A 27,822-nucleotide genomic window follows, 5' to 3' on the forward strand; every position below is an offset into this window, starting at 1 on the left:
AAAGTTGCTGTTTCAACAGCGAGTGCCTTTTTCCATTTAAGACATTATTGAGAAAATGGCATATTTGAAATGTATCTAGCCATGGCATATTCAAACCATTGAGGGTGAAATCACAGTTCAAATTGGACTCAAATCTTGCTTCTTGCTTGGACTCAAATTGCGTCAAATTCATGGACGCAAAGATTGCCCGGGACAGATGACCCCGCAAAGCAACGCCTCTGTTGTGTAGAATTCCTTTGTAGAAACAGAGGCTGTAGTGCCATGGTTTCTAGGTTTAGTAAATGTGCTGTTTGGAGAGAGTAAAGCTTTTGTAGTAGTTGGCTGTACAGAAGCCCCTTTGCAACTAGAAGGGCAGCTCTGCTGCCACTTCAGTTACTACAGGGAAGCATTTAAAGTTCTTCAGTGTCTTGTTTATAAGCCCGCTCCTCCTTTTGAATTCCCTTCTCTTTGGTAATTGAGCTCTCACTTCCATTTAAACCTTTCTGCCCCATAATAGATCCATTTGCAGAAGAGAGAGACAGCGGTACCATTAAAATGCAAACAATACCTCACCCGATGCACCTTGCACACCTATTTTATATTCTGCCACCATTAAATTACTGGTCCAGGTAAATAACACTTTGCTCAACAAAGTTGTGCCATACTGAGACATACGTCCCTTGGGATCCTGTTACAAGCCTTGTAACACAACTCAGCAATTTAGCATTTTACTGCTCTCTGTTTGCTATCCTGACAAGAGAGATGACTACTCCCAGGAGGGGAAACTGAAGTGAGAGATAAGGCCTGTGGCCAATGGACACTTGGCATCCCCCCGGCATTAATCAGAACTTGTATTTTTTAAAAAGCAAGATTGTTAAAATAAAATTAGAAACTCGTGACTGATTTTGCTCTTTTTTACCCTCCTTTGAGTCTTGCTAGGCTATCCAATTTTGCATTCAGGGACCAACAGATGCATTAAAGTTACTTGATTTCCCCATGTTGGATTGCTAAAATAGCATCTGGATTTTTCCCTCAAACTTTTTGTAAGTGAAAGCGAATTCTAAAAGCTGTAACACCAAGGGAGTTATTTGAGAAGGGAATGACTAAGGCAAGAAAATCCAGATGACACTTCTGAGCTTGAATCTATTGAATCTACTGAAATGATTTATAGGAATTCATACCACTTGAGAAAGGCTCATGGGGAAAAAAAGAAATCAGATTTACATGTTAATTGCTGTAAGATAAAAGAAACTTTAAGAAGCAAGATCATCAAGATGACAATTAGTCACATAGTATGAGAAACGGGTTCTCCTTGGAGAAGCATTGAGATCACAGCTGACTCTTGCTTAGCTCCTGTTGGGTTAACTCCTGTACAGACAGGAAACGAAGGTGGCACCCAGTCTGAAGTTTGCAGGGACTGTCCCTTCGTTAGTCTTTCAAGGCACCTGGCTACAGAGAAAGCAAGTTGTCTTAACAGTCCTGCTTCACTGGCCAGCCCTGCACAGAAATTACAAACACATAAACTTCCTCAGCACCCATTTTGAAGGGGCATGCACCTCCCACACACGAAGGACCCTCAGCTGTATCCAGCTCAACTGGATAGAGCTGCAACCCTTTGCAGGAACGTTATGGCACTTGTCCAGCAGTTCACTTCTGGCTCTCAGTTTTTCCTCAGATTTCTCTAAGAAATACTAACATAGGGAGTTAGTCAGAATTAAGGACATAAGGGTTTAAGTAAACATATCCAAAAAGTATTCTTGTTTTTCAATTTAAGGAACAAAACACAAGTTATAAACAAATAAAATTATAAAATACACATAATACAATATTGGCTGCAGGTCAAGAGAACAGACTATCTTCTGAAATACTGGATTTTTAAAAAGCTGAAATAAGACTACCTTAAGATTTTTTGACAAATAAACTTAAAAGGACAGGAAGATGACAAGCTTGTCTGAACACAAAAGAGAAAGGCCTGGATGTATTTACATCTCAGAAGCTGTTACCAGTGGGCTGGACTGCAGAAACTGTGATAACAACTAGGGCAAACATCAGCCTTGACTGTTAGTCTGCTACCCAGACAGTGCTCTGTGGGCCACCATGCAATCACTCACAGGGAACAATTTTTTCTAGTGCTTCAAGCCTAATCTTTTAAAAACACTGGAATTGATAGCTACCACCATTGCTCCTGAAAGATGAACCCCTTCGTCTATTAAATATTTCACAATGGTTAACTTGAAGTACCTGTGCTTGAGCTTATACCCACATATGTACATCTTGCACTCATTTTAGCTCAGCCTCCCCTAGCAGAGTTGTAATCTCCACTCTAAAACAGCATCTACTGAAGCTACACTTCCCCCCCACCACCTCTAAAATAGTCTTTCATTTCCTTAATTGCGTGTCACTATCTACATCTTCAAGTCTTCCCGGTGCTAAGGTGTCCAAAAGCAAACAGCACTGCCATACTGCATTACAGAATACACCAGATTCCCCTGATTCAGTAATTATGTATTCAGTCCCAGATTCTTCTTATAACTGTACAAACAGTCTGAATCCCATTTTTCTGGTCCATTATCCCTTTTCCCCCTTCCTGTTGCTGGTTTTCAAGCACATACCTCCCAGTAGGGAGAGTTACGGAGACTCCTAATTAAAAGTTTATCCCACTTTCTGCTCAGTTACTCCACTTAATTTCTGAATGGCCATGGAAATGCAGTTGCAAATGAATGAATGAGCGGCAAAAGAAGAAAACCTCCAGACACATGTATCAGGTAGAGACAGCCCTAAACTAGCTGAAGTTTAAGGCACACATCTTTAACGCAGTATTTATTTACAGCAAAATATTGAAAATGTGTATTAAAATAGCAATACAAATTTTTGCCACATTATCTAAATCTATTTTCCAAACCCTGTCCATGGCTTTTATCCAGTGCAATAGAAGGAGTACAGCTGGAGGGCACTTTGAAGGCACAAGTGGATGAGCCACAATAATTTTTCTGCCATCCATCAGTGAGGACTCAATGTAATACATTTCCCCACAGAACAGAACTATCGTCTGTTCTTTCACAGGGGTGGCTAACATTCGTTGCTTCTCTCCACAGAGATTGGAAGCAAATGTTACCAGTCTGCTGGACAATCCTGCCTCCTAGGAGTAGACAGGAAGATCCCACCAGTAAAGTCATTGATAATACAAGGACAAGGATGGGGTTGGAAATGCAGTTTCAGCATTGCGCATGATACCACCTTCCATCCGTGTATTTCAAACGGAGCAGGTCCCAGATAGAGCCTAACTGTCCTCCAAAGACTGGCCAATGTCCATCACCTCAGCTGGATACCCCCAATCAGAGCTCCGTTGAATGTCCTGGAAAAACAGCTGCTGCTGGAGGCTCTTTAGGCTGTTCAAGACCTCTGGAGAGAGTTCATCAAAGACCACCTGTTTTTCCTGATCCTCCTCCTCTTCTTCCTCCTCCTCCACAAGGTCATCAGGAGGCAGAGGAGAACATCTAGAGATGTAGCCCTGGTCTGACTGCACTGACTGTCTTTGGTCTTTGCATTGGTCATCAAAGACCAACTGGTGTTGCTTATCGGCCTCCTCTTGGCAGAGAGATGGCTCTGAAGGAATGACACTCTGCTGATAAAACGAGTACATGAGTCCATTCAGATGGTGTCTCAATTCACCTGAGAGATTTGCAGGACTCTGGTCATCTATTGCTGAAACTTCAGAGTCATCATGGAGGATGACATTATTCCTCAATGGAAAGCTTGTCTCCAGAAGAGGAACTCCTTCCATACAGTCCTCATTACTCAGCACATGATGACCAAGTATATTTCTATCTTCCATGGAAGAGACTGGCTCCACTACTTGAACTAGAGGAGCCTCATCCATAGGAAGGACCACAGTCTGAGAAGTTGGATCCCCACATGGATTAAGTTGAGGCTGCAGTTTACAGCCTCCGCTTTCACCTTCATGCATGTGGAGGTTGATGACATAACAGCAGTCAGGGTCAGGCTCCTGTAGGTGCAGCTGATGTTTCACAATTCCACCTGGTTCACTTAGCAATGAATCCACCTGGGTCTCTCTATTTAGGGACTGCAACTCTTCATCGTTATCCAAGCAGATGGTTTCACTCTCAAACCAGTCTGGGTGCTCCATCTGCCAGTTCTTGAACTTTTGTACTGCCTCTTTCAACTTCCTCCCACTAGGGGTATCAATATAGTTTTCAGCTGTGATTTCCCGGATTCGATGGATGCGCCCAGGTTCAAACTTCTCCAAGTCCTGAATCCGAAAATAAATATCCTCAAACTTGTCCATCAGTTGGTACCTGGATGTGACATTGAATAGATCAGGTATATCTTTCTCACTACTTATACCCTCAAAATAGCAGACTATATACATTCCAAAACAGGCTGGCTTCTTGAAATCTGGCAGGATCAAATTCAAGGCTGGGGTGAACAGGTCTCCCGTTGGCTTTTGCTGATCTTGCTTGAGACACACAGGCTCACTCCCAAGCATGGCCTGCCATTTGGCCTGGGTGCCCCGTGAACATAAGATGATGATCTTTGAAGATAGGTCTTCCATTTCTTTCTTCTGTCGAGTAAGCCAGGGTAATGGCCCTAACTCTGAGATCTGATGATCTTCTAGCAGATCTAAGGCCACAGCAGTGCCACACACCGTCATCAGAAACTCAGCAAACTTCAGCACCACATCCACGTACAGCAGGTGATCAGCAGAGTACACAATCCAAACCTTTCGGGGCTTCAAGGGTGGCAGAGGAAGGTCAGTATATGATGCTCCTGAAAGACAGAAAAACATTCATTCCAGTCACAGCCCTGAAATTGTAATGGTGCAAGCCAGCAGCAATCAACATAGAGTATTAACAAACGGTTCTAGGAACTACCAGTTTTGAAGCTATTTTGGCAACACATGCAGACATCTCATTGTAGAAATTTAATATGAAAGTCCAGACAGTGGAGCTGTGATTTATAATAACGCTTGGATGGTTCATGGAATTTCACCACACAAAAGTAATACACCAGCTTCAAGAGGCTTGCAAATGTAGCCATATTCTCTGCCGGACAGCTGCGTGCACCCCCAAACAATCCCCTATTGCTATGGCTTAGATGATTAGCAAGGGTTCTTTTGCCAGCACAGCCTCAGCTGGGTCAAAAGCCTCACCCCTTCACAAAGCAATTACGTCCCATCTGGCAAATACGGCATTCCAAATACGAAGTTTATTTTAGCTAACCAGGAAGATCCTAAGGCTACCTTTTGGGTTTGAGAAGCACTTATAGAGTAGTAGAGCCTATGAGAGCCCTTTCTGGACAAAGGTGTGAGACCTCCAGAATGCATTACATATGCCTGATAAAACACAGGCAGGACATCTTACCAGTCTGCAAATCATTGTGGTTGCATTTCCCTCGCCTGTGTCCTGGAAGAGAGAGAAAGTCACTGTCAGTCCTGAAAACATGAAATAAAATTAAACCCTTCAAACAACACCACCTTCCAAAGATTAGGTTCCAAAAAAAAAAATATCTTTAACTGTGCAGGGATAAAGTGATGGGAAGTGAAAAGCCTAATAAGAAAACATACTAAATGAATAAAGACTCTTCTACAGCTCACTTTGCTATGTACTTCGCTACATTTTTCCTTTCAGAGGAGGAAAAAATGCACTCAAAAGTGATTTTCTCCACCTTCCCCAGATCTGGCCAGCCTCAAGAAGTAGAGAGCCCTTAATTGTTCTGCTTATCTCTCCTTAAGGAGAGGAAGCTTTTTTAAAGATAGCTTTTCCTTAAGAGGCTTCTCTGAAGAAGCAACTAAAATGTCCCTAGCTATACCTTATAGGTAAGTCTGATGTTAAGAAATTTTCCAAAAGATTTCCGATTACTCCTCTCAGGTTAAAAAAACCCAGCCCAGTGAGTTGCACAGTTTCTCTGTGATAACCGCCTCAAGGTTGCAGCACAAAAGACTCAGAATTAGTCCTTAAGTACCTAATTATCTGACCCGCTCAACGTCAAACTCTATGTCCTGTTTTTCTTCTTTCGTCTTAATTGAAAAACATTATGTAAGCTCGAAATAGTATAAAAATGAATTTTGTAGAGACTTTGCGAGACAGGGGGAAGACTACAGTGTGGACAAACAGGAAGCTTCTGTCCTGCAAAACTCTTATGCAATGCAGGAGAAAACTAAACGGAAAAGATATCTGTAGCAATCTGCAGGAAACAAAGGGCTGAACTATGAAGTTCCTTTTCCCTCCTCATCATCTCTGAAGCACTATGAAAATAGGAGTATCAGGCAGCATAACCTCTGTAAGGCTTACCTTAACTAGGTGGACAGTATTAGGATGTTACAAGTCCCATGATGTGCAACAGAGGAGGGTGTTTACGTAGGCATTTATCTCAGTGGCAAGACATCAGAACAGCAAGGAAGAAAACAGCAAGAGGAACAGGTACAGAAGCAGGAAAAATATAGTTTTAGCATTAAATCTTTTCTTCCTAGGTAGAATGAGTCTTACCTGCTCGTTTTTTGGTCATACAAATCACACCTGCTATGACTGATCCCACCAGTAACACACAGATCCCCGTGATACACCAGTAGAGCCATATAATCATATCACCTGCAGTACAAAAGCAGTGCTCAGACATTGCTTTACACCAACAGAGTTTTACCAAAGAACAGAAGTTTCTTGAGCAGCAGGGGCCAAGGAAGAAGGACCCTCGCTCTGCCAAAACCCACGGGTAGTCCAGCACTTCCCCCTTACAACATACCACAGTCACTTCTCGAAATGAATCCCTGCTGTCATGACGATGCTCTACACCATAAACTTGCTCCACAAAGAACCATATGTGCAGCACACTGAAAACACAGATCAATAACCTTCCTCTAAATAGCAGTGTTTATCCAGTTTTGACAGGCATGCCACCCATGTCCTGCCTGTTCATGTACTCTATCTTAAAAATAAATCAATCACCATTTTGGGTGATTTTTTTTTTTAATCTACAGGTGTTTTTTTCCTTTTAAATCTTGGGCAAACAAGCTCCTTACAGGTGTTGTTGCAGCCAAAAAAAAAAGATGTCAAATCATTATGCACAGGATTTATCTTGACATTCATAAAAATGAATATATGCAAGCTATTCTCTCCAAAAGCTGCTTTATATTATGGAAATTTTTTAACACTGAGCAAAGTGACAGAAAGTATTTTATATTAAGACTCTTCTTGTCAAAACTGTTTCTCAAAGAATTTTATGCAAGTTAAGTATCTCTAAAAAAATTGCTCTTTAAGGTTCACACTGCATACAAATACTTGCCTTGATAAATCATGGTGAAGTAACTCTTAACACAACTCATTCTGAACTCAGTGTTACAAGGGGACATTTCCTGCCCATCGGGTCATTCCCAGGGAGGACCATTTGTTATTCTATATGACAGGAAGAGAGCAGCAAAAAACGTTTCAGGGTATTGGAAGAACTTCTTACCTGATGGGTCTGTAGCTGCAAAAGACAAGAGTTACATTAAAAATTCAGCTCTCATCTGTAAGACAATGGGAATCTAATTTACAGAAAAGCAGTTCTCACTTGGAGCTGGTGAACATGGGATGAAAGCAGAGTATCTCACACAGTCTGTGTCACAGTTCTCAAAGAATGGCTGAATCTGCAGTTGAAATAAAGTCAGAAAACAAAAGCTATTCTTAAAAGCAATTTTGTTCACCACTTTACTTTCCCCCGCCTCAACATTCCCTGTATTTTAGCACAGGGACACAGAATTCCCATTTCCCTTCAGAAAACAAGACTAATCAAAAATTCTTACATTATATATTACGAAAGCAGTGAGCTCCTGAGGTTGCATACTTGCCATTCCCATTCCATAGCCTCTGACTTGGCAACCCTATACTAAGGAAAAGCCCGTGTATACAAAGAATACCTATATAAAAAAAAAAATTATTCTTTCAGCCACAACCGTTATTTCCCTAATACAGGTACTTAGGGATTGCCAATCTCAGAATAAAACACCATACAAAAAACCATAACATTCTGAAGCTGCTCATTGTCTTATTGGTGAAGGAAGGGACAACAGTGAGGTCCTACCTGTATTTTGTAGTTGCAGCAAGCTCTTATGTTCTTCTCTATTTTGATCGTGACATTCACTTGCTGTTGTAGTCCACTCTGCAGAAATCAGGTGTGAGTTATAAGGGAAGAAAGAAAACGGAATGAAAGATGGAAAAAAAGAAAAGGAGTCGACATAAGAATATGGAGTGGTCCAAAGACGCAGAAGTTTCTTTTTTTTTTTTTTTTTTGGGAACAAGAAGCCCACAGAAAACAAAACAGATAAATGGTCTGGCCACAGTCACTGCAGGTGTCCTGCGTGACTGACGTGGTAATACAATTAAGAGAGCAGGCTAAGGTTGCACAAGTAACAATTAAGAATGTACCTTGTATAACTTCAAATGTGTTAAACTTAGTTTCTTAGCTATGTAAATGTCTTCAGTTATTTAATGTGAAAACACTAACAAGCTTCCTTGTTTAATTAAACACAGCTGTCAACACTGTTGCTTCTGATACTAGAACAGACAAATAAGTTGCCCTTGTTACCTGCTGTATACAATCAATATCATGATAGTCTAAATATATTCTCTACAGTGTTCAGCAGATACATACTCCAAAATGAGGTATATTCCCCTCTGCCAGGGAAATATGCACATAGCTGCACCAGTAATAACTTGTGTCAGTAATAACTTAATACATATCAGTGCATGCAGCATGAAGCGGTTTAAGTGTGGAAGGAACAGAAAGATTAAACAAACTGAATGCCAATATATCCACCCTCCCCCAAGGAAGGGCGGGGACTGGTACCAAATATTCAGCATTTCTCCTTCCTCAGACGCCTGAATAGGAATATGTCAGAAGACATTCTGGATCTACTTTGAGCTTCTCAACAGCACAGACTGTAAGACCTAGAGGAACTGATTCTCAGTTTGAGACAGCTGTTACAAAACTGCTCATTTGTGATAAAAAAAAATTTAATTAACCCCCCCACCATCACATTTGATAACTTACTTCAATGATTTATTGAAACTTTGCACCTCAATTTTGGTTGATTTATTTAGTCTTATCCCCCAGGCATTGGCTTGACAAAGGTAATAAAGCCCAGATAATCAAATATCAAATTTCATTTTTCTTTGCAGATGTTTTTTTACAGACTGCTCCATGATAAAACCTTTTTTTGATCTTTTATCCACCAAATTCTTGAAATAAAATTAATCTTTCCAAAAGCAATTAAAAATCTGTGAAAATGACTCCTTGAAAACTGCTGTTCAAGTGCATTTGTTGTATCTCCTACATCATGGCTCCAAGTCCTTGTTTAGCAACCATTAAAAGAAATGTTTGTCCAAATTACCACAGAGGGTATCATTTAGGAAGGTAATTACCTCAGTGAAATCATGTGTGATCATTTTACACTTCTTCTCATTCAGGAAACTGGCCACATGAATCTGATATCGGGCTGCCTCCATCCATGGGTTAAAGCTCACAAGCAGAGTTGTATCATCTAGACTTTTACCTTGGATCCTGGGCTCCCACAAGCTGCCTGGAAATAGTGCAGATATTCCCAAGTTTCTCAACTGCCAGAAATATTTCAACAGAGCACCCATGTCTACATGACTCAAACAGAAAAAAATTTACCTGTCTTTATACACGGGATGGTTCTTTTCATCAGAGTCTCCCTGCAGTCTGCAAGAAAGATCATCAGTGACTAGTCAGAAACCTTGTACTTCCATTTAGGAAAAAAACACCCATTTTCTTACCAGAAGCCAGCCACCTAACCAAACCCTCCTTGGCTTGTTTTTTTCAGAAGAGACAACTAATAAGAAAAGACTGAAAACATACAATAGTTGCTATAACAGTAATATTTGACAACCCTTGCTAATGTAAGACATGGACAGGCTGGATCAATGGGCCGAGGCCAATGGTATGAGGTTCAACAAGGCCAAGTGCCAGGTCCGGCACTTGGGCCACACCAACCATATGCAGTGCTACAGGCTTGGGGAAGAGTGGCTGGAGAGCCACCCTGCAAAAAAAGGACCTGGGGCTGCTGGTTGACTGCCAGCTGAACAGCAGTGTGCCCAGGTGGCCAAGAAGGCCAACAGCATTCGAGCTTGTATCAGGAATAGTGTGGCCAGCAGGACTAGGGAAGTGATTGTCCCCCTGTACACTGAGGCCACACCTCCAGTACTGTGTTCAATTTTGGGCCCCTCACTACAAGACAGACATTGAGGTGCTGGAACGTGTCCAGGGAAGGGCAAAAAAGCTGGTGAGGGGTCTAGAGGACAAGTCTTATGAGGAGCAGCTGAGGGAACTGGGGTAGTTTAGTCTGGAGAAAAGGAGGCTGAGGGGAGACCTTATCACTCATTACAACTGCCTGAAAGGAGGTTGTAGAGAGGTGGGGGTTGGTCTCTTCTCCCAAGTAACAAATGATAAGACAAGAGGAAATGGCCTCAAGTTGTGCCAGGGGGAGGTTTAGTTTGGATATTAGGAAAAATTTCTTCCCCAAAAGGGTTGTCAAGCATTGGAACAAGCTGCCCAGGGGAGTGGTTGAATCACCATCCCTGGGGGTATTTAAAAGACATGTAGATGTAGTGCTGAGGGATATGGTTTAGTGGTAACTTGGTAGTGCTGGGTTAATGGTTGGACTCGATCTGAAAGGTCCCTTCCAACCTAGATTCTATGATTCTAAGACTTGTACAGAGAGGGTCATAGTGTAATTAAAACTTCATATTGATCTCTGGACCATGAGAACACCACAGCAATAGATTCCTCCAAAAGCAATCTGACCCAGGAAATCTAGGAAGCTGGAATCTTTCCCGATCCCAAAACACACTTCCACATTTACTATTCTCTTCACTTCATTTAGCAGATTGGCCCTGCTCTTTGGGACTTTCTTCAGAGTCAAATCTGAAGTTACATATTCAACATTTAGCAACGTGGGATTTACAAGTCTCAGCCTAAACTATGTCTCTCCTCCAGGGTTTAGATAAAGGAAAGGGAACAACTCCCTGCTTAAACAGTTGAAATAGAACATTGCGTATCTTAAATTTCCAACTTTCAAAGTTGGAAAGTTTACAGTGCCACCGTAATTCACATGTAAGCTCTAATCAGCAATGACTGAGCTTCACACAACACATTAAAAGTTTCTGAAGAGCCGTGGAGGATAAAAGCCAGGAAGTCCTTAGGGTGACTAGGTATAAGAAAGGATAACATGGCTGAAAAATCAAGTCCCCCCCACCTCTCCTTTTCCAGCTCACATTGACTAACACACCACATACTTTGCCATTTTATAACTACAAAGTCATGTTGACAACCATAAGCAAGTTAAGAAGAAAATTATGAACCAGTTGCCAAGCTCTGATTTGAGTGCCAAGTATTTACATTTATAAACTAGTCAGAGCAGCCAGAAGGCACTGCAGACGCTCAGCATCTTCGCAGAAAACAATAAAAAAAATTCTTTTTAGTTATAGAAAAGTTTTCACATAGACAAGAAAGGGTCAGGGACTAGGCTCTATCAAGTTTCTTAGTAAATTACATCTAACTGCGCCCTGGAAATCAAGCTTCACATGCCTAAGAGTTAATATTAGAAGCCAAACTTTACTCCTCCTGATTTGGAAATTCTGGCCTTTACTTCCAGCTTCCACAAGCAGAGGGGCAACTTCAAAAGATTTCAAATTAAGTAAAAGCACCAGCGATAGTCTGTGGAGAGCATGAAAGACTGCTCTACAGCCCCATTCATGTACATGAAATATCTTTGTGCCTGCTCCACTGAGGAACATTTCGGCAACAAAATCCATGAGATGTAGCTTACCTTCAGACAGCCCCTCAGAGGGCCACCTATACTAGTTTTCAGGCTTAACTATTAATTTCTCTTTAGCCATAGCTGTAGCAGAATTCTTCACAAGCTACAGACACAGTTTCTCCGAAATCAGAGGATGAAGTCCAAGGCTTTGTCCAGCTTTATAGAGAACATACAAAACTTTTTTTATAGAAATATCTTCCATGTAGGAACTACAGTCAACCAGAATCAAAGGGATTGTCCTTCACAGAATAGTCCTTCTACATTCACCTTATTTGAAGGAGAAATTTGACAAACTGCTGGACACAGGATCCCAGAAACAAGGATGGTGATTTGTAGCAAAAGTGATGCACACAATTTGGATATATACCACAAGAGTATGCAAGGCTAGCACCATGGACTTTCTGAACAGCAATATTCAGAAAGAACAACAGGTTTTTATAACACTGCCACTCTATTGCCAAACTTGCTCACAGGTCATGGATCTGGTCTGAAAAAACCCAACCCACAGGTCTACAAAACATCACAGTCCTAAGCTCAAAGCCTAAGTGAACTAGAGCATCTCTTACCAGGCATTGTGAGAGATGTGGACTTGCTATTGTGGTCTCCACGTACACCCAGTTTAGGCAGGTGGTAGACAGTCACTTGGTAAGTCTGGCCAGGTTCCACTTCAAAACGGTCAAAAGTGAAATTCCACTGAAAACAAAACACATTCACAAGGACTTAAAATGAGAATGTTGTTCTATGAAGGCCTGAAATTAACAGCCGATTTCATCCTGTTCCACTGTGTTCCATTGTCCCATATGACCCTTTTTCTGAAGCTTGATTATAAAAAAAATGGAACTCAAGTGTATTAAATGTATAAGTCCCTTAGCCTGTCCCAAATTCTTCTGTTTGGAATGAGAAAAGTACAGTTATTTCTTGGGATCTTTGAGCTGATACAACAGTCTTATGCCAAACAACTGTGTAGCGTTTCCACTAAATTACATTCTGAACTAAAAGGAGATTAGGCTAAAATACACAATTTTGAGACTGACATTTTAGTCTAGTATGAATCTTGCAGTGCTGTGCAAGTGCTAAGTATTCAGAATTGCACTTATACATATATAGTTCTGTACCTGGTCATTCCATACATACTTTCTTAAATCTACAGTTTTCCACAACAGCAAGGCTGTGCAAATTCTGGGAGAGGCACTGGCTCTAGATGGTAAGTTAACTATGGCCAAATTCTGCACAGTAAGCAACAAACTCCAGATTTCTGTTGTTCATAAAGGGAGCTATGGATGCTCAGCATTTTTCTGAGGAGGTTCCTAGACTGAGTGTGAGCTGAAGGACCACCCCTAAGGTTGGTGCTCTCCTCCACAGCAAGAGAGTACATGAAAAGTGGAAGTAAAAGGAGGGGTTGAGTTAAAAAGACTATAATGTCATGGCTGTCAAGCAGAATGCAAAAACTCCTACAATTATTTGCTTTAAGCAACATTCAGAACAATGACATGCTAGGCACTGAGAGCAACAATTCTTAAAACCCGAAGGATGGTAAGAGTGAAAGAAATCAAGGTAAGCAAGCAGGTTACATACAGTTACACACAAGTGTAAAACAAACTGGAAACAACAGTAGGTCTCAAACCCAAAATCTTGATTGTTTCATCAACTCTTCTAAGCAGTCTGCACTTTTTATTTGATAACCTTGCTGTATGACAGTGAAAGAAGAAACAAACCCATGGACTAGAAGAAGTAATTTAGAACCCTTTGCACTCACCCAGCCTCCATCTGGACGGACCTGAAGTGGCAAGTTGTTCTGAAAGTCAAACTGGGCACGGATCTGTTGATTGCTGTTCACTTGCATCACAGCCAGTTCTGCCCCTCGGAGATACTGGATGCTAGCTGCAGGCACAGGTACAGAGAGAGATATCTTCCTTTTCCTGTCATCTTTATGCATAGAGGTTGCAACCCCCACAGAGATTACCACTGTGCCTACTCTTGTCACATTTTTAGTCCTTTGAAGTGCTAGGGATCCCAATACAAGGATAACTGGTCATGAAAAGGTGAGCACGCAGGGTTGACTAACAGCACGTTCAGCTCAAAGGTTGTCCTACATAGCAAGAGCTCCATCTGTGCAAATGAAGGGGCAGAGTAGAAGGCAACTTTACTCTTCCAGACACCCTGGTAGTTCCACAGGTTCAGTGATGTGTTTAGCTCTGCCTCTCAAGGCTGCTTCATGCAGTTTGGGCACCAAAGCAAATATGCTTTTATTTTGGTACAGAGAGTCCCAAAGGGAAAGTTTATAAACATAGCTACACAAGATGACTGGGTTACCCGAGTCACACCTTATTCTACACTACTATAGCTATACTGTGATAATAGCAGCCCTCAGACACAGGCCCTGCAGAAGGAAGAAATGAATGCGTTTAATTCTGTCCTGAATCAGCACAAAACCGTGGACAAGAGTATGCAAGGGAAACATCACATACAAACAAAGATATTTGGAGAGTGAGAAAACTTGACTTACTGGTACTCATTTAGGCTCCAGCAATGAGACAATAATTCCTTTAATAAGAGACAGTGTACATAGAAAACTTAGTTACAAGGACTAGATTACCCAAAATGGAAGGAACTTGCACTGGGTTAACAGCACACAATTTATTTGTGCTCTCTCAAATTAATACTAATTTGTTCAGTTCATAGATGTAATTCCCTTGTGCGAGACTGCTGCAGTCATTACTATGCCTTGTAAACGCAATGCTTGCAGTACGAACCTCCCTTCTCCCCTCACTACCGTGGTAAAGGTGTCGGCCACTTGACTCCATTTTTATCTGCTTTTCTCATTTTAAATGTCATTATCCCATACTAGTGGAAACATTTTAAACTCTTGAATACCCAGCACACACAGAGCCCCAGTTCAGTCACCCAGAAAAATCAAAAAACATCCCCCAAAACAAACAAAACAAAGCAGCCAAACCCCTAAATTTCAAAGGTCTGCTTTCATGACTAGATCAGTGAAAGACTTCAAGTCATAATTCTCCCCGCTACCCTTACCAGATCACACCTAATTCCTCTGCTCCACATTCACATTTAACACTTACCATCAGCAGCCACTTTCCATTCTATCCGAAGCACAGGGAGCAGTTTTCCATCCATCTGACGAAAAATGTCAGAAGAGACATTAAGACTGCTTGGAGCAGAAGGAGTCCACATGGGAACGTGCAGCCAGCTCGCCTCCATGGAGGTACCTGTCCAGCAAAGGAAAATCACCATTTAGAGTGGGGCCAAGGAAACTCTGCTTAATTGCAATTATGGTCTGCATCTCGTGTCAGGGTTACTCAGAGGGCAGAACGAGGTGACAGACTGCTTCACACTTCAGAAAGGCAGTTTTCACAGGCAAGTAATTTATAAATTGCCTGTAATGTTCTGAACTCACTCATTCTAGTAACTTACACTTCCTCTTTTCCGTAAAATCCATTAGTAATTATCACAATCAATGTAGTCAGGCTAAACAGTAAGTTTACTCAATATCTCCTGCAGCAAGTCCAAATCCTTGCCCCTGAAACAAACCTATGTTAGAAGACTAGTACTAATTTCCAGCTTTCCAATGATAAGCAGTCTATCAGATACCCAGGGAAATTGTTCCAATAGTTAATTACTTTCTGTTTAAAAACCACCGTACTTCTAATTTGAATATACATCTGAATTTAGCTTCCAACAACTGCTTGTTATGCCTTTCCTAAATTAATGAGCTCTCTGGACAGAAAAATAATTTATGCTGGTCAATACAGTGTTAGGGAAAACTGGTCCTGTAATCTCATCAGAAATGAAATCAGATATGACAGGCATTAGACAGACTTAGACATTTGTAAGACATCTGACTTATCAGAGCATATTAAAAATAGCTCTGCTGAATATCAGTGAAGCACAAACACAGGAAAAAACCAGGCTGACAAATCAAGGAGGAGTTGCAAGTGGGAAATCATCACTGCTTGAATGTTTTAAATAGCTCTGTGGGGGTGAGAACAGGGCCAATGCTATGCATTTTTCAAAAAAATATCAACAATTGAGAAGCAAATATAAAATAACTGATGATAGAGCATATGATAACTGTCAGACCTGGGTGGAGGGGAAGGTAGAACTGTCAAGAAAAATAAATCTGAGTCACTTTGTATATTGGACCCATTCAGACAAAACACTTCTTGACATACTGCAATAAATATCTAAGCACATGTAGTGTAGGCCATATTTACCTAATGAGAATTTATACTCATTTATTTATAATGTATTTATTTATAACAGCACTGCTGAAAAACTAGCAGAAAAACTACTGAACAGGAGCTGTGTCATGAAATCTATGACTAGACTAGCGTGATCACTGAATATATCAAAAAAGAAGGGAAAAAAAGAAGTAAAATGATTATACAGGCTTTGGAGAGATCGGTATGATACTCTTTAGCTACTTGTTGCATCCACAGTAAAGGACTAATATTGAAAAGAGAACAATGAAGAGCAAGAGAATAAATTTGTAGGTCGAATTCCTCAAAAGCAAAACATGTTTTGCTACCAGTTTCAGCTGGTAGAAATCCATGCTGCTAATGAAAGGCTGCTCTCTTGGCTACATTTTCCACTTATTCCCTTGCACCAGTTCAAACAATCACAGGGCTGGGTAACGATTTGGTTCATAAAAACGACCTACCAAACAAAGATTTCCCTCATTTCCTTGGTGGGCCAGTCTGTCAAGCAGAGCTCAAAGCAGCTCCTCCACCTGCAGGTCCACTGCCATTGGCACTTCCTGGGGGAAGGAGTGGGAGTGCTCAACTGTCCGCTTGCAGGGACATAAGTGGGAGCAGCGCCTTTCCCCATCAATTTGCCATTAGACAATGCGTGGTCAGGCCCCCCCAGAGTACACTTGCAGTCTTTTTTGCTGGGTCAGTGATGGGAACAGTGGAAAGTGGGCACTATCCCTACTTGTAACAGCATGGTTTTAGGCTTAGGAAGTAACCAGGCAATCTTCAAATGCTCATTCTACCAAAAAATATCTATAGAAAAATTGGTAAGATTAAAGTACCTTTAATATCCTTCCCCCAGTGCAGAAAAAACATAACAAGAACTGTAAGGCAGAATTTAAACCAAATATTCAAATAAGGCAGTATTTTAATGGTGAAGCTGCAGTTTGGCTTAGCCATGTTGTCAAGCTGTATTCTGATGGCCATCTGGCAGTGGGAAATATGATTCAATCCAATCCCACCCAATCCCTCTCCTGCCAAAAAAGTTTAAAATCTGGTTATTTTCAGTATAGTTGTCTCCCTGATCTGGCATGCCAAGCATAGCTGCAAAAATACTTGTGCCAGTAGGAGGCAGGGTTGGGCACTGAGGCAGAAGTGAGCCTGCTTAGAACGATGACCGCAAAGCAAGGCCAAGGAGTTCTGCAGCACCGTCCAGACACCTCCATGTACTAAATGGACAAATGAGGAATATTCTTCTTTTAAGAAGATTTCCCATAATTATACTAAAGTGTTTCAGATGTGTGCCATTGCTAAGACTTGACCCCTTACACCTGATATGGTCAATATAGTTCTTCAATGGGACTTACGGTAACTCTAATTTCCTTTTCCAATTCATATAATCATAGAATCACTTATGTTAGAAAAGACCTTTAAGACTGAGTTAATTCATTCAACTTTATGCCAAATAATTTACATTAATTCCTCTCAGCTGCTCCCCTTTACACCCCCTTTTTATTCTAGTCGATACATTAATTTTTCATCAAGTGCTATAATATATATAACAGCTTGTAAAGAACATTTACTGACAAACTTGTTCTAACATTCCCATTTCTTTAAAAATTGACTGCCCCAGCTTTAAATAGAGACCAAACAAGTTGGGTTGTGTTCCACCCACCCCCAAACTCTATCCTGAAAAAGACTTAACTTCCCATTCCTCTTTTAGCTGGAGCTGATTATGGATCAACCCAAAAACTCCCAAAGGAAGGCATGATAGCAGTGCTTCACTTTACATCTCTAGCAGGAAAAACTTCCTGTATGAACCCAGTTTAAAAAAAACAAAACAAACAAAACAAAACACATGGTCTGATGAGAAAACAGCAATGAAGAAAAAATTACTTACTATTTCTTACAAGGCAGTTTAAATCCTGTGGGGGGAAAGAAACAAGAATATTAATCTCATAATAGAAACTGGATTGACAGTAATTTACTTCTGTTTGGTGGCAGGAGAGGGGCAGGAAAAAACCCAATTCAGTGAATAGCGACGCATACAAACTGGAAGAATGAGCCATCAGGAAACACTGCTCTGTTGTTAATCGGAACACCAAAGGACAGAGGGCATGAAACCTGCACACACCTGAATTGTATGTGTGACAGTAGTAGTTGTAAAATGGGAAGAAATTCAAGAGGGGAAAAAACGCAAGATGATGATAGTAAAAACCTTCCAAAATCCAGGACTGTGACAATAGAAACCAGTGTGACATGAAATAATGCTTGAAGCAGATGGGTATGGGTTTTGACCACCATTGCTTTAAATTACTGCTACCCAGCCCTGATCTTGCTGGTAATGCTTGCAAGGTCTAAGTCCATCTGACTGGAAGCGTGAGCTCTCTGCAGCTAGGCTTGCCACTGAAGTACTGGGTTACGTACTGCCTGCTGCAGGGCATCCCCTTCATCTTACGTTTGGGTTCAAAACCACTACACAACCACACTCTGAACAGTCCTGTATTGCCTGAACAGAAACACTGCATCAGTTATGGCTGATCTTTTTCCTGGTGCCTCGTAAGAAGCAGGGAAGGGAAAAGACAACATTTAGTAAGTGCCAGGCTTGTAAGTAGGATATGGTGATTTTACTTTCTGGAAATCTATTTGAGATACAATCCATTAAGGAAAAAAAAAAATCAGAATTAGACTCTCTCATATTAAGGATAAAGATGTCCTGAACATAAAGCAGCAACCAGAAGTTATGTGGGCTCTGTCTGTTTTAATTTACACTGGAAGACCCTATGGTCACCAGGAGAAAGGATGTAACCTTGCTTGGTTAATGTGATGCAAAGTCCTAGTGATAAGGAAGTCTGAAGTTTTCACTGACTTAGTAAATGAAGATGAGGGCTAGGTTTCTTCCTACTCATTTCCTATGCCTAGACATATACAGTTGGATATTATTGTCAACTGTTGCCACAATATAATTCATTCCAGTGGAGGAGGCAAGGCAGCAGGGTTTTAACCTCTCTGCAACTTCTTAGTATCAACTCCAAGTGTATTTGGGGCTTCGCTTATTAACGTGGTGTAGCCATAGCTATCCAAGGTTGTATTTATGTTTTCAGGGATGGATGCCTGAAAAAGCCAGCTGCGCCTTTTCAGTAGCGAACATGCCCTCCAGCATGGCATGGAAAGGTTAAGTTTCACAGACACTAAGTTGGCATTAGACCCCATCACCAGTAGAGACGCAGCATTAAACCTCCCTTCCCTTACATCCCAGCACTGTGGCCTGAGCTGTGACCGACCACATGGGAACCTGGCTACAGCCTGAAACTGACTCAAGGGAAAGATGGGAGGCAAGTTGTGAAGTTTGGTAAAAAAAATATTTTCCTACCAGCCAGGTAGCAATGTGGTATTTTTCAAAATGAAATCATCTTTGCTGCACTAAGTTAGGAGGCAACATCCCCGAGTGAGAACAAATATTCTGATTGCACTACTAAGGAAGGTTTCTTTTATAAACGAGAAGGGAAGAGGGATAAACAGTCACACACTTAACCTTTGCTTGCTATTCTCACTCTGTTCTCTTCCTTTCTTCCTCACCTGCAGAAACCACCCGCCTTCTCCCTTATCTTCGCTCTAGATCTTCATGAAGTTTTCAACTCACTGTCAGATCCCCAGTCTCACTTCTAAGTTGCAGCACTAACAACTCTGGAAACACCCAAACTGGGTCTTGCTAGATGGGAGAGTCTTGGGACAAAAGTCCCCAAAAGCTGTGTAGCAGCACCCTGCATGAGGCAGAAGAGCTCTAACATAACCAAGAGCAAAATAAATCTATGAACTTAATGTCAAAGTGTAGCAACATGTAAGAGGTACTTTGTTTTGCTGTGCTCAAAAGGTCAAACCAGGCATAACTAGGGGAACCAAAATGATCAATTTGCATATAAATGCAATTTAGTCTGAACTGTACTTTCACAATTATACTGCATCTAATTGTTGCAGACAAGTGAACAGAAAAATCCTCCATCATGTATTTAGATCCTGTCTGACTTAAGAAAAACTGGTTACAGGTCTAGTTAAAATAGAAGTGTTATTGCACCTTTGTACCTCCTAAATCAGGTTTCCTTCTCCCACCCCTCCCCTGGAAGACTCCCATGTAGCATCTGCAACTTAAATCCTTTGATAATGGAAAAACCTAGAAAGCAAGCAAGCAGATGCCCATTAAATCAAACCAAAACTAGCTAAACTGCAGTCACTGAAAAAGAGAAAAATATAAGTTGTAACTACCAGTATGGAAAAGCAGACTAAGCTACAAAAAAAATTTACTCCCAACACTTCAAATGTTTAATCACACTTTCTTAGGTTAATTATTTAAGCAGACAGTGCCCCTTGCATGAACAGCTGCGGTGATTTTGGCTCCAATGGAGTTAATTTTCTTCACAGCAGCTGGTGCGGTGCTCTGTTTGGGATTTGTGACCAAAACAGTGTTGATAACACAGGGATGTTTTAGTTATTACTGAACAGTGCTTACAGGGCATCCAGGCCTTTTATGTTCCTTCGACTGCTCACCCCAAGCAGACAGGCTGGGGGTGCACAAGAATGTGGGAGGGGGCACAGCTGGGACAGCTGACCCCAACTGACTAAAGGGATACCCCAGACCACATGATGTTGTGCTCAGCAATTAAAGCTGGGGGGAGGAGAAGGAGGAAGGGGGGGATGTTTGGAGTTAGGGTGTCTTGCCAAGTAACTGTTACATGTGATGAAGCCCTGCTTAGCTGGGGATGGCCAATATCTGCCTACCGATGGAAATCAATTCCTTATTTCACTTTGTTTGCATAGACAGCTTTTGTTTTACTTATTTAACTGTCCTTACCTCAATTCACAAGTTTGCTTGCTTTTGCCTTTCCAATTCTCTCCCCATCCCACTGGGGGAAGACAGTGAGCAGCTGTGTGGGGCTGAACTGCCAGCTGGGGTGAACCCACAACAGGCAACAAAAATAACTGGCTACTAACTATGGGTTTTTGCTTATAATCTAATGACTTCTATTACTTACTATTCAGTCATTTTGTCCTTGTGCTGTTGCAGTTATCAGCAATTATTGTAAATTGCATCATGATAAAGCCCTTATATAAACTATAAGGCATTATTTGCCTGAAGGGCAGCAACATCTGCTTTTATTTGAGTGCTGGTGTTTCTCTTTATTAGCAGATAAGACATAGTTAAATGAGGAAGTGCCGCATTTCCCCTTTTTTTTGTTTTATGGTCAATATGAATATTGAACTAGCACAGCTGATAAATGGATTCTCTCCTCCTCCAGGTCTATTGTCACAGGTAAAGTGTTTACAATGATGTTCCCAGCATTGATGAGGCTGTGCCCTTCCTGACATTCTTAAAAAGCTGAGAGCTTAATCAGGAACCATCAGTCAGTTGATGACGATTAAGATCTGAAACTTGACAATTAAGATATCTCTTATCTGTCAACACTGGGTTTCTGTGGGGACAAACAATAGTTTTTCTAGTGTGTCACTGTTACCCAACCCTACTCAGGATTTCCAAGGGACTACCTACATATGTTTTCTTCCTACCACACACTAGCCTGTTTACCTGCTGCGCCAGTAACACTATTTTATGTGTAGCTGACTATGTTGGAGTGTTTTAAGCTGACACCAGTTAATCAAGAATTTAGCAGGTTTACCACAAGAGGGCAGGGAAGAATTCTCCCACCACATGGCAGCCTGTACCAACCCAGTTGTTGGTCCACTCCCTTCCCAGTCCCCAAAGTGCTACAGGGGACAAATGTAGAGGCCAAGATGCCCAGAACAATTCATCCAGACAGGAAGTCCTCGCTATGGGCATAAGGAAGCAAAGATAACACCACAATGCAGGCAGAGACATAACAACCCCAAAGGATACATAGAAAGCAGTCTCCATGAAAACCCTCATCTCCTTTTTGGATATTGCCCAGGTGAACTGGACTAGGCTGCAGCTGAAGGCACATTTTTATACCAAGAAAGTGTAACTCCAGAGAATGACATCCAAAAGTCAGGAAGCAATTAAATAAAAAGACAAGTTGGTTTTGCAGTAAAATAAGCCAACTACTTCCAGATTTGCACTGGCTACCTCCTTAGCACTAAGGGGAATACTTGCTGGTTTTCTCTTGTAAATGTTCAACAAACCCAAAACCTTATCTGATGCATTGGCTCATTCAGAGTGCATTAACAAAGCTGTGGTCAGAAGTACTCAACCTCCTTTCCCTACTTGAGCAAGCACAAATTTAGATGATACAACAGAAACAAAATTCAGCAATGATTGTTTCTGCTCACCCACATAAAGCTAGAAGCATGTAAGAAGCATTGACAGAATTGAGATGTCTGCACACAACAGACAAGCAAACAAATGGGAGGAGAAAAAAAACAAAAATGAAGAGCTCTGCAGAAAAGCTGAAATGGAGTCCACAACCAGGCAACATGCTCTGCATGTTTTTATAGAAGGATCTTAAATTGAGATGTCCTCTTTTCATCAGCTTCCTATTGCCTTGCAGGCCCAACAAGCAAAGCTACAAACACAAGAGGCATAAACATGGGAACAAGACAATCATGAGGTGATGCCCGAACCTATTATCAGCAGAAGAGGACAAGCACAGTCAACTCTTCATGTTTACTTGCCATATTTTCACAGAGAGCTAAGCAACCTTTTCTTTCACTCTCTTTTCCAAGATTTTTCTTGCTTTTCACATCAAAAAAGAACAGACCATATGTCATGGAGAATCACATGAATCTGAAAGAAATGTGAAACTGATTAACAGCACCATGTTATAACGATTCAATTAAATTAACAGGAGACCAAGATTTCCCAGCAGGATGCTGTCATAACTTGCAAGAAATTGCCATGAGCTGGGCAAACGTCCAGTTTTCCTTTAAAGAGTGGCTGCTGAACAGGAAGGACTCCAGCTTCCCAAGATCTGCCTCTCACCTATGAGCCATTCTACGTATCTTCTGAGGCCTGGCCAATTTGAAGTTCACTGCAGTTTCCCTTTCCTGAGTCCTCAGTTAAAAGCAGCAGAGATCAATCAGACATGAACATGTTACAGGGATAACTGCTGAAAGATTATTTGTTTAAGGCTGGTAGGAAACAACTATCTTCTACAAAATTGTTTTTATTTTTTAAGCATGTTTCTCTATAGTTTCTAAGTTTTTTCTCGTGCCTTCATATAAATTCTCAGCAAAATCAAATCCAAACACAAAAATTGATGCTTTCCCACAAAAATAAGTTTTAAAGTTTTATCATATTTTGGTAGTTTTGATCACTAACGCTTTCTATATTGATGCTTGGTAGTTTTGATCACTAATCCTTTTTGTGCCAAGAAGCGCAGAAATATTTTAGCAGCACTAAGTGTGACCACAGTTTATGGTAACATCCTACATAGCAAAAAGATGCCACAGAGGGGAATGAGAGAAGTTGGTCAACAGCAAAGGCAAAATGAACACATTTGTAAAGGAGGACCAGCAAGAGTCTTCCTCACGTGCACCACCATCATTCATCTTTGTGAGAGATGTTGCATCAATTTTTCTCCAGAGACTTTTAGTGAACTATCCATCAAGCTGGCAAGATGGATTTCAGAGAGCAAACTGCGTACACCTACCCAGCCTCTTAAAGATGGTAGAGTTATAAACACTGCATTCCTCCAGGACATGAGGCATGCCGTGTCGTGAAACAGTTACAGCCCAATGACTGTACACAACGATTAAACACTTGACATGAACAACCTGATGGGTATTTAAGCTGTGGGATGTTTTCCCCCTGTGCATAGAAAATAACTGAACCCCACCTCCCTCCAGATGACATATGCAAGTAATAGTTACTAGAAGGAACTGGATTTGCAGCCATGCTATTCAGCCTTACAGCTGAGCAGGTCTGATGGAGTGGTGGTGAATAAGACCCATTAAATGCATTTGTTGGCATTTTAATGATATGAGCTGTTAAACGAGCATTTAGTTTTACTTTCACAATTTACAGGTGGCTACCGATACTGATATGACACTTTCCCTCCACCACTCCGTCTCCAAAACAGCCTCTGCCACGAGAGTTTTGCAGAAAGAAACGCTGCTGCTCGCCCTGACCTACTCTGAAGTTTAGCAACAGCAGCGTGAGTGTAGTGGGTTACAAAAAGGAAGTAGGTCTCACCAACCCTGCTCAGCAACAGCTTCCCTTCTGAACCACACCGCACTCACTCATTGGAAGGGTTAATGAATCACCCTCTGAAAACACTGCAACTGACAGAAAGGGAAGGGGAAACTGTTTTCAACTGTCATAACTTCAGTTGATGGTACTTTTTCCTATGTGTGTCAGCAGCTTCACAACTGCTTCTAAAGAGGCCTCTCATGGGCTTAAGCCAACTTATTTTTCTTAAGTCTACCTGCATTTTAGAAAACAGCTTATTGAAAGAAAAGGCTCAAGTAGCAGGTTTACATATTCACTGATCTATGAGAACACCCAGAGGGTGGGGCAATGCGTTTCCTCAGTGAAAGCTGGTGATGTACTAATGAACTCCTCACCAAGCTACTGTGGTTCATGTTCCCTAAAAAAAAGAGCTACAGCCAGGAAGACAAAGTCAGTCAAAGCCCATGCATCCAAGAACTCAGAGAAACTCTATAATGTATTACTCTCAAGGTCTGCGTGACTAACAATGTTTGGGATATCCATGGTTATGTTAGATGCCTAAGCAATATTGTAATGTATTCTTTCTCCTTTGCTAAGATTTTGCATTTTATAACTCCCAATTTCTAACAACGCCCAGCCTCAACCAAAACTGCAAAAGTGGACTGTTTTCTTGGGGTATTTTTAAATAGGAGTGAAGGCAGCAGGGCAGAGGTTGGGTAAACCAGGGGTAAGCATATGGTCAAACATTAGGAAAGGGTGCAAAATAGACAAAGAATAGGAAATGTGTGCAGGAAAAGATTATAGAAGCTTTCATCCCAAAGGACACATTTTGATTTATGTATATCTACAACTACATCGCTTTCTTCTCTAGGCTGCTGAGAGTGCATCATGGCATACAAAACTTTCTAGTATAGAAGATAGCTGCCCATTATCCTGTTTATGCATGCACTGCTACTGTTAACAGAAATAAAAAGCAAAACCAGATCTCTTCCCCCTCCTACACACTCTTTACATGTATTTTAGAACAAAAAAAACCCAAACCAAAACAAACCCCAAAAAACCCCAGAGAGAGACAGACTAGACAGGAGTTCATACTTTGGGCTGCCAAAGTTAGCTCAGGTCAGTTAGTTCACTTTTTACACAGACACCACATCTGCACTTCTCCATCTGTATCCTCTCTGTCTGGTTTCACAGGGAGAAAAAGCAGACAAAAATCTGCCTTTTCAAAATTTCAAGTACATATATAATGTTTGTTTACCCTACTCCTTCAGCAGAGATTCCCTACTTCCTCCTAAAAACCCCTCAGCTGCAAGGAACAGGTTAAAACATTTAGGATATTAGGCAACCTCAGCTATTAGCAAAGACTCACATCCTGCTCAGTAACTTCAGGCAGTTTTAGCAAATCTCAGCCCCAGCCACGTCCCCTCACAGATGTTAGCGACAGGCGCTTCCTGGCAGCCATCACATAGCCAGCCTAATTCTGTGGTATTTATAATCCTAACCTTTAACGTTAAGTTAATGCAGTTGTGCGCTCCACACAGTTGCTGTAACACACACTGCCCACACCAACTACAACCAACCCCACCCCGCAAACCCCTACAAAAACTAAGTACCGGTCCTTAACCGAGCAACACAGCAAGGGTGAGGTCTGCAGCGGGACCGTAACGGCCACCGACCTCGGATGGGCCAAGGGCACCCGCTGTCAACCGCGGGAGCTCGACGGGGGTCCCGTCCGCTGTGACGGGCAGTTCCCCCCGCTTCGCCCCGCCAGGGAGAGCTCCGCTCCCCTCCCCAGGCTTTGCCCGCCGGGGCCGCCTGCGGACGCGGGGCCAGGGCTGGGGCCCCAGAGCCACTCGCTGCGCCCCGCTCGGGAGGGAGCGGGACGGGCCCGGCTCTGGGCCCGGGTCTAGGCCCGGGGGGCACCGCGCCCCGAGCCCAACAAGCCCCTTCCCGGGCGAGCGAGACCGCCCTGACCCCCGAACCCCTCTCCGGCGGGGGAGCCGCTCTCTCGCGCCACCTTCCCGGCCCACCCGCCTCCTTGTCCCCGTGGGACCCCCCACCCCCAGCACCCCGGCGGTTAGCGGCTGTTGGTGGCGCGAGACAGCGCAGGAAGCGGGAAACCCCCCACCTCGCCGGCCCGCTGCGGAGGCGACGGGGACGCCACCGGCCCCGTGCCCGTTGCCTGCCCGGCCCCACCGCCCGCCTGCCGGCGCTTCCGAGCTCCCGGCGCCCCCAACCCCGCCGAGCTTACCGGCTGGGAGCAGGTGAAGGGCGGCGCGGCGCTCAGTAGCAGCCGCAGGGCCGCGCCGGCAGGCAGGATATGGGGGAAGACGACGAGGAGAAGGAGTGGAAGGGGCAGCCGCCGCGGCCCCGCGCCCGCCATGGCCCCGTCACTAGGGCCTCGGGGCTTCCGGGCTTCGACCTGGGCGCGGGGCGGAGCCGGCCCTCACCTGAGGAGGGGCCGCCGCGGGGGCGGGGCCTGCGGGGGGCGGGGCCGCGCCCCCGCCCCGGGAGCCCGCCCGCCGCAAGCGGCCGTTGGGGCGGTTGGTCCGCCCGGGAGGCCGCGGTCGTGAGGACAGGAGAGGGCCGGGCCGGGCCGCGCCGCGCCGCCCTGCCCTCCCCGGCCCCGCTTTGGGTTGCTGCGGGCCCCGGGTGTAATCCTGACGGGGGGTGCGGCCCCGCCGGAGGCAGCCCTGTGGGTAGAGGTCGGGGCCAAGGAACCACGCCTGGTTTTACCCGGGGTTTGTCTTCGCCTTCACAGTTAAACGGAAGGGTTCCCGAGGTCTGCGCGCTCGTCCTCTCCGGTGCGCGCCTCCAGCTTCGGGTGAATACCCTCCGAATTAAAACCTGACATCAGCAGCGGTCTGCAGCTGCCCAGTAAAAAGCGTTATAGGCGTATGCTGTATTTTTCCTCTCGTGGGGCTATTCTAAATGCATCGCATTCACAAGGAGGCTGCGCAAACCTCTTGCTCCTTCCTGACGCTCGCTGCATTTCAGCTGGCTCGCAGGTTTCGCTCCGGGTTTCGCACCCTTCTTCACACCCACGGCCGGCTTTCACCCGGGTTTCGCCCTGTTTTTCACCTCATGGTTTTCACACAAAGCTGTATCCCCGGCCCCAGGGAGCCCAGCCGGGTTTCCAGCTGCAGTGAGCTTTTCGTCAAAGCTGGGCTGTTTGCTGGGCTTCGACCGACAGCCGAGAGCACGGCGGTTTCAGATGGTTTTTGTGGTGGCAAATGTCTAACTGAGGGCCGGCCTGAGCCTGGAGATAACGAGGTTTCTGGCGATCGTTCTGCCACTCCAACGCCCCACGCTGATGACATCCACAGGTTTGAATCACCTCCTGGGTTTTATCATTTCATGACACCACTAATTAACGGTAGCAGCAACGCCTGCAGTTCTGACGTTTGCATGCAAGTCAGGGAAAAAAAAAATATACACACATTCTTTTTTCTTTAGACATTATTTCACTTGATCTTATACCAACTCACTCGGACTGACTACACTATGATTTTATAGCGCTATGGCAGGAAATAGCAGTGCTCAGCTGGCATCGCAGCGCAATTGCTTGATAACCATGGTAGAACAAATTTGTTCGATTGAAAAGTAAATGCGTGGATTATCATCCCATTAGCTTCACGGTTTATGTATATACTAATTACACTGTA

At 43.1% G+C, this 27,822-nt stretch overlaps 1 protein-coding gene across 2 annotated transcripts; it reads right to left on the reverse strand.

The window, feature by feature from the left end:
- Nucleotides 1-1,381: 1,381 nt before the first annotated feature.
- IL17RA (interleukin 17 receptor A) lies at nucleotides 1,382-26,590 on the reverse strand. Of its 2 annotated transcripts, XM_054185319.1 has the most exons (13): nucleotides 26,409-26,590; nucleotides 17,921-17,945; nucleotides 14,893-15,039; nucleotides 13,569-13,693; nucleotides 12,379-12,505; nucleotides 9,649-9,696; nucleotides 9,396-9,553; nucleotides 8,056-8,133; nucleotides 7,546-7,621; nucleotides 7,447-7,461; nucleotides 6,486-6,587; nucleotides 5,361-5,402; nucleotides 1,382-4,767 (listed from the first exon to the last, which is right to left on the reverse strand). In XM_054185319.1, exons 1-13 carry the CDS (start codon nucleotides 26,538-26,540, stop codon nucleotides 3,260-3,262), a joined length of 2,583 nt encoding a protein of 860 aa, XP_054041294.1. In that variant the 5' UTR covers nucleotides 26,541-26,590; the 3' UTR covers nucleotides 1,382-3,259. The 2 variants fall into 2 exon arrangements, with proteins under 2 accessions (XP_054041294.1, XP_054041305.1); XM_054185330.1 differs by lacking the exon at nucleotides 7,447-7,461.
- Nucleotides 26,591-27,822: the final 1,232 nt, after the last annotated feature.

The sequence above is a fragment of the Rissa tridactyla genome, chromosome 1 (assembly GCF_028500815.1).
Source record: "Rissa tridactyla isolate bRisTri1 chromosome 1, bRisTri1.patW.cur.20221130, whole genome shotgun sequence".
In the NCBI taxonomy this organism is placed as follows: domain Eukaryota; kingdom Metazoa; phylum Chordata; class Aves; order Charadriiformes; family Laridae; genus Rissa; species Rissa tridactyla.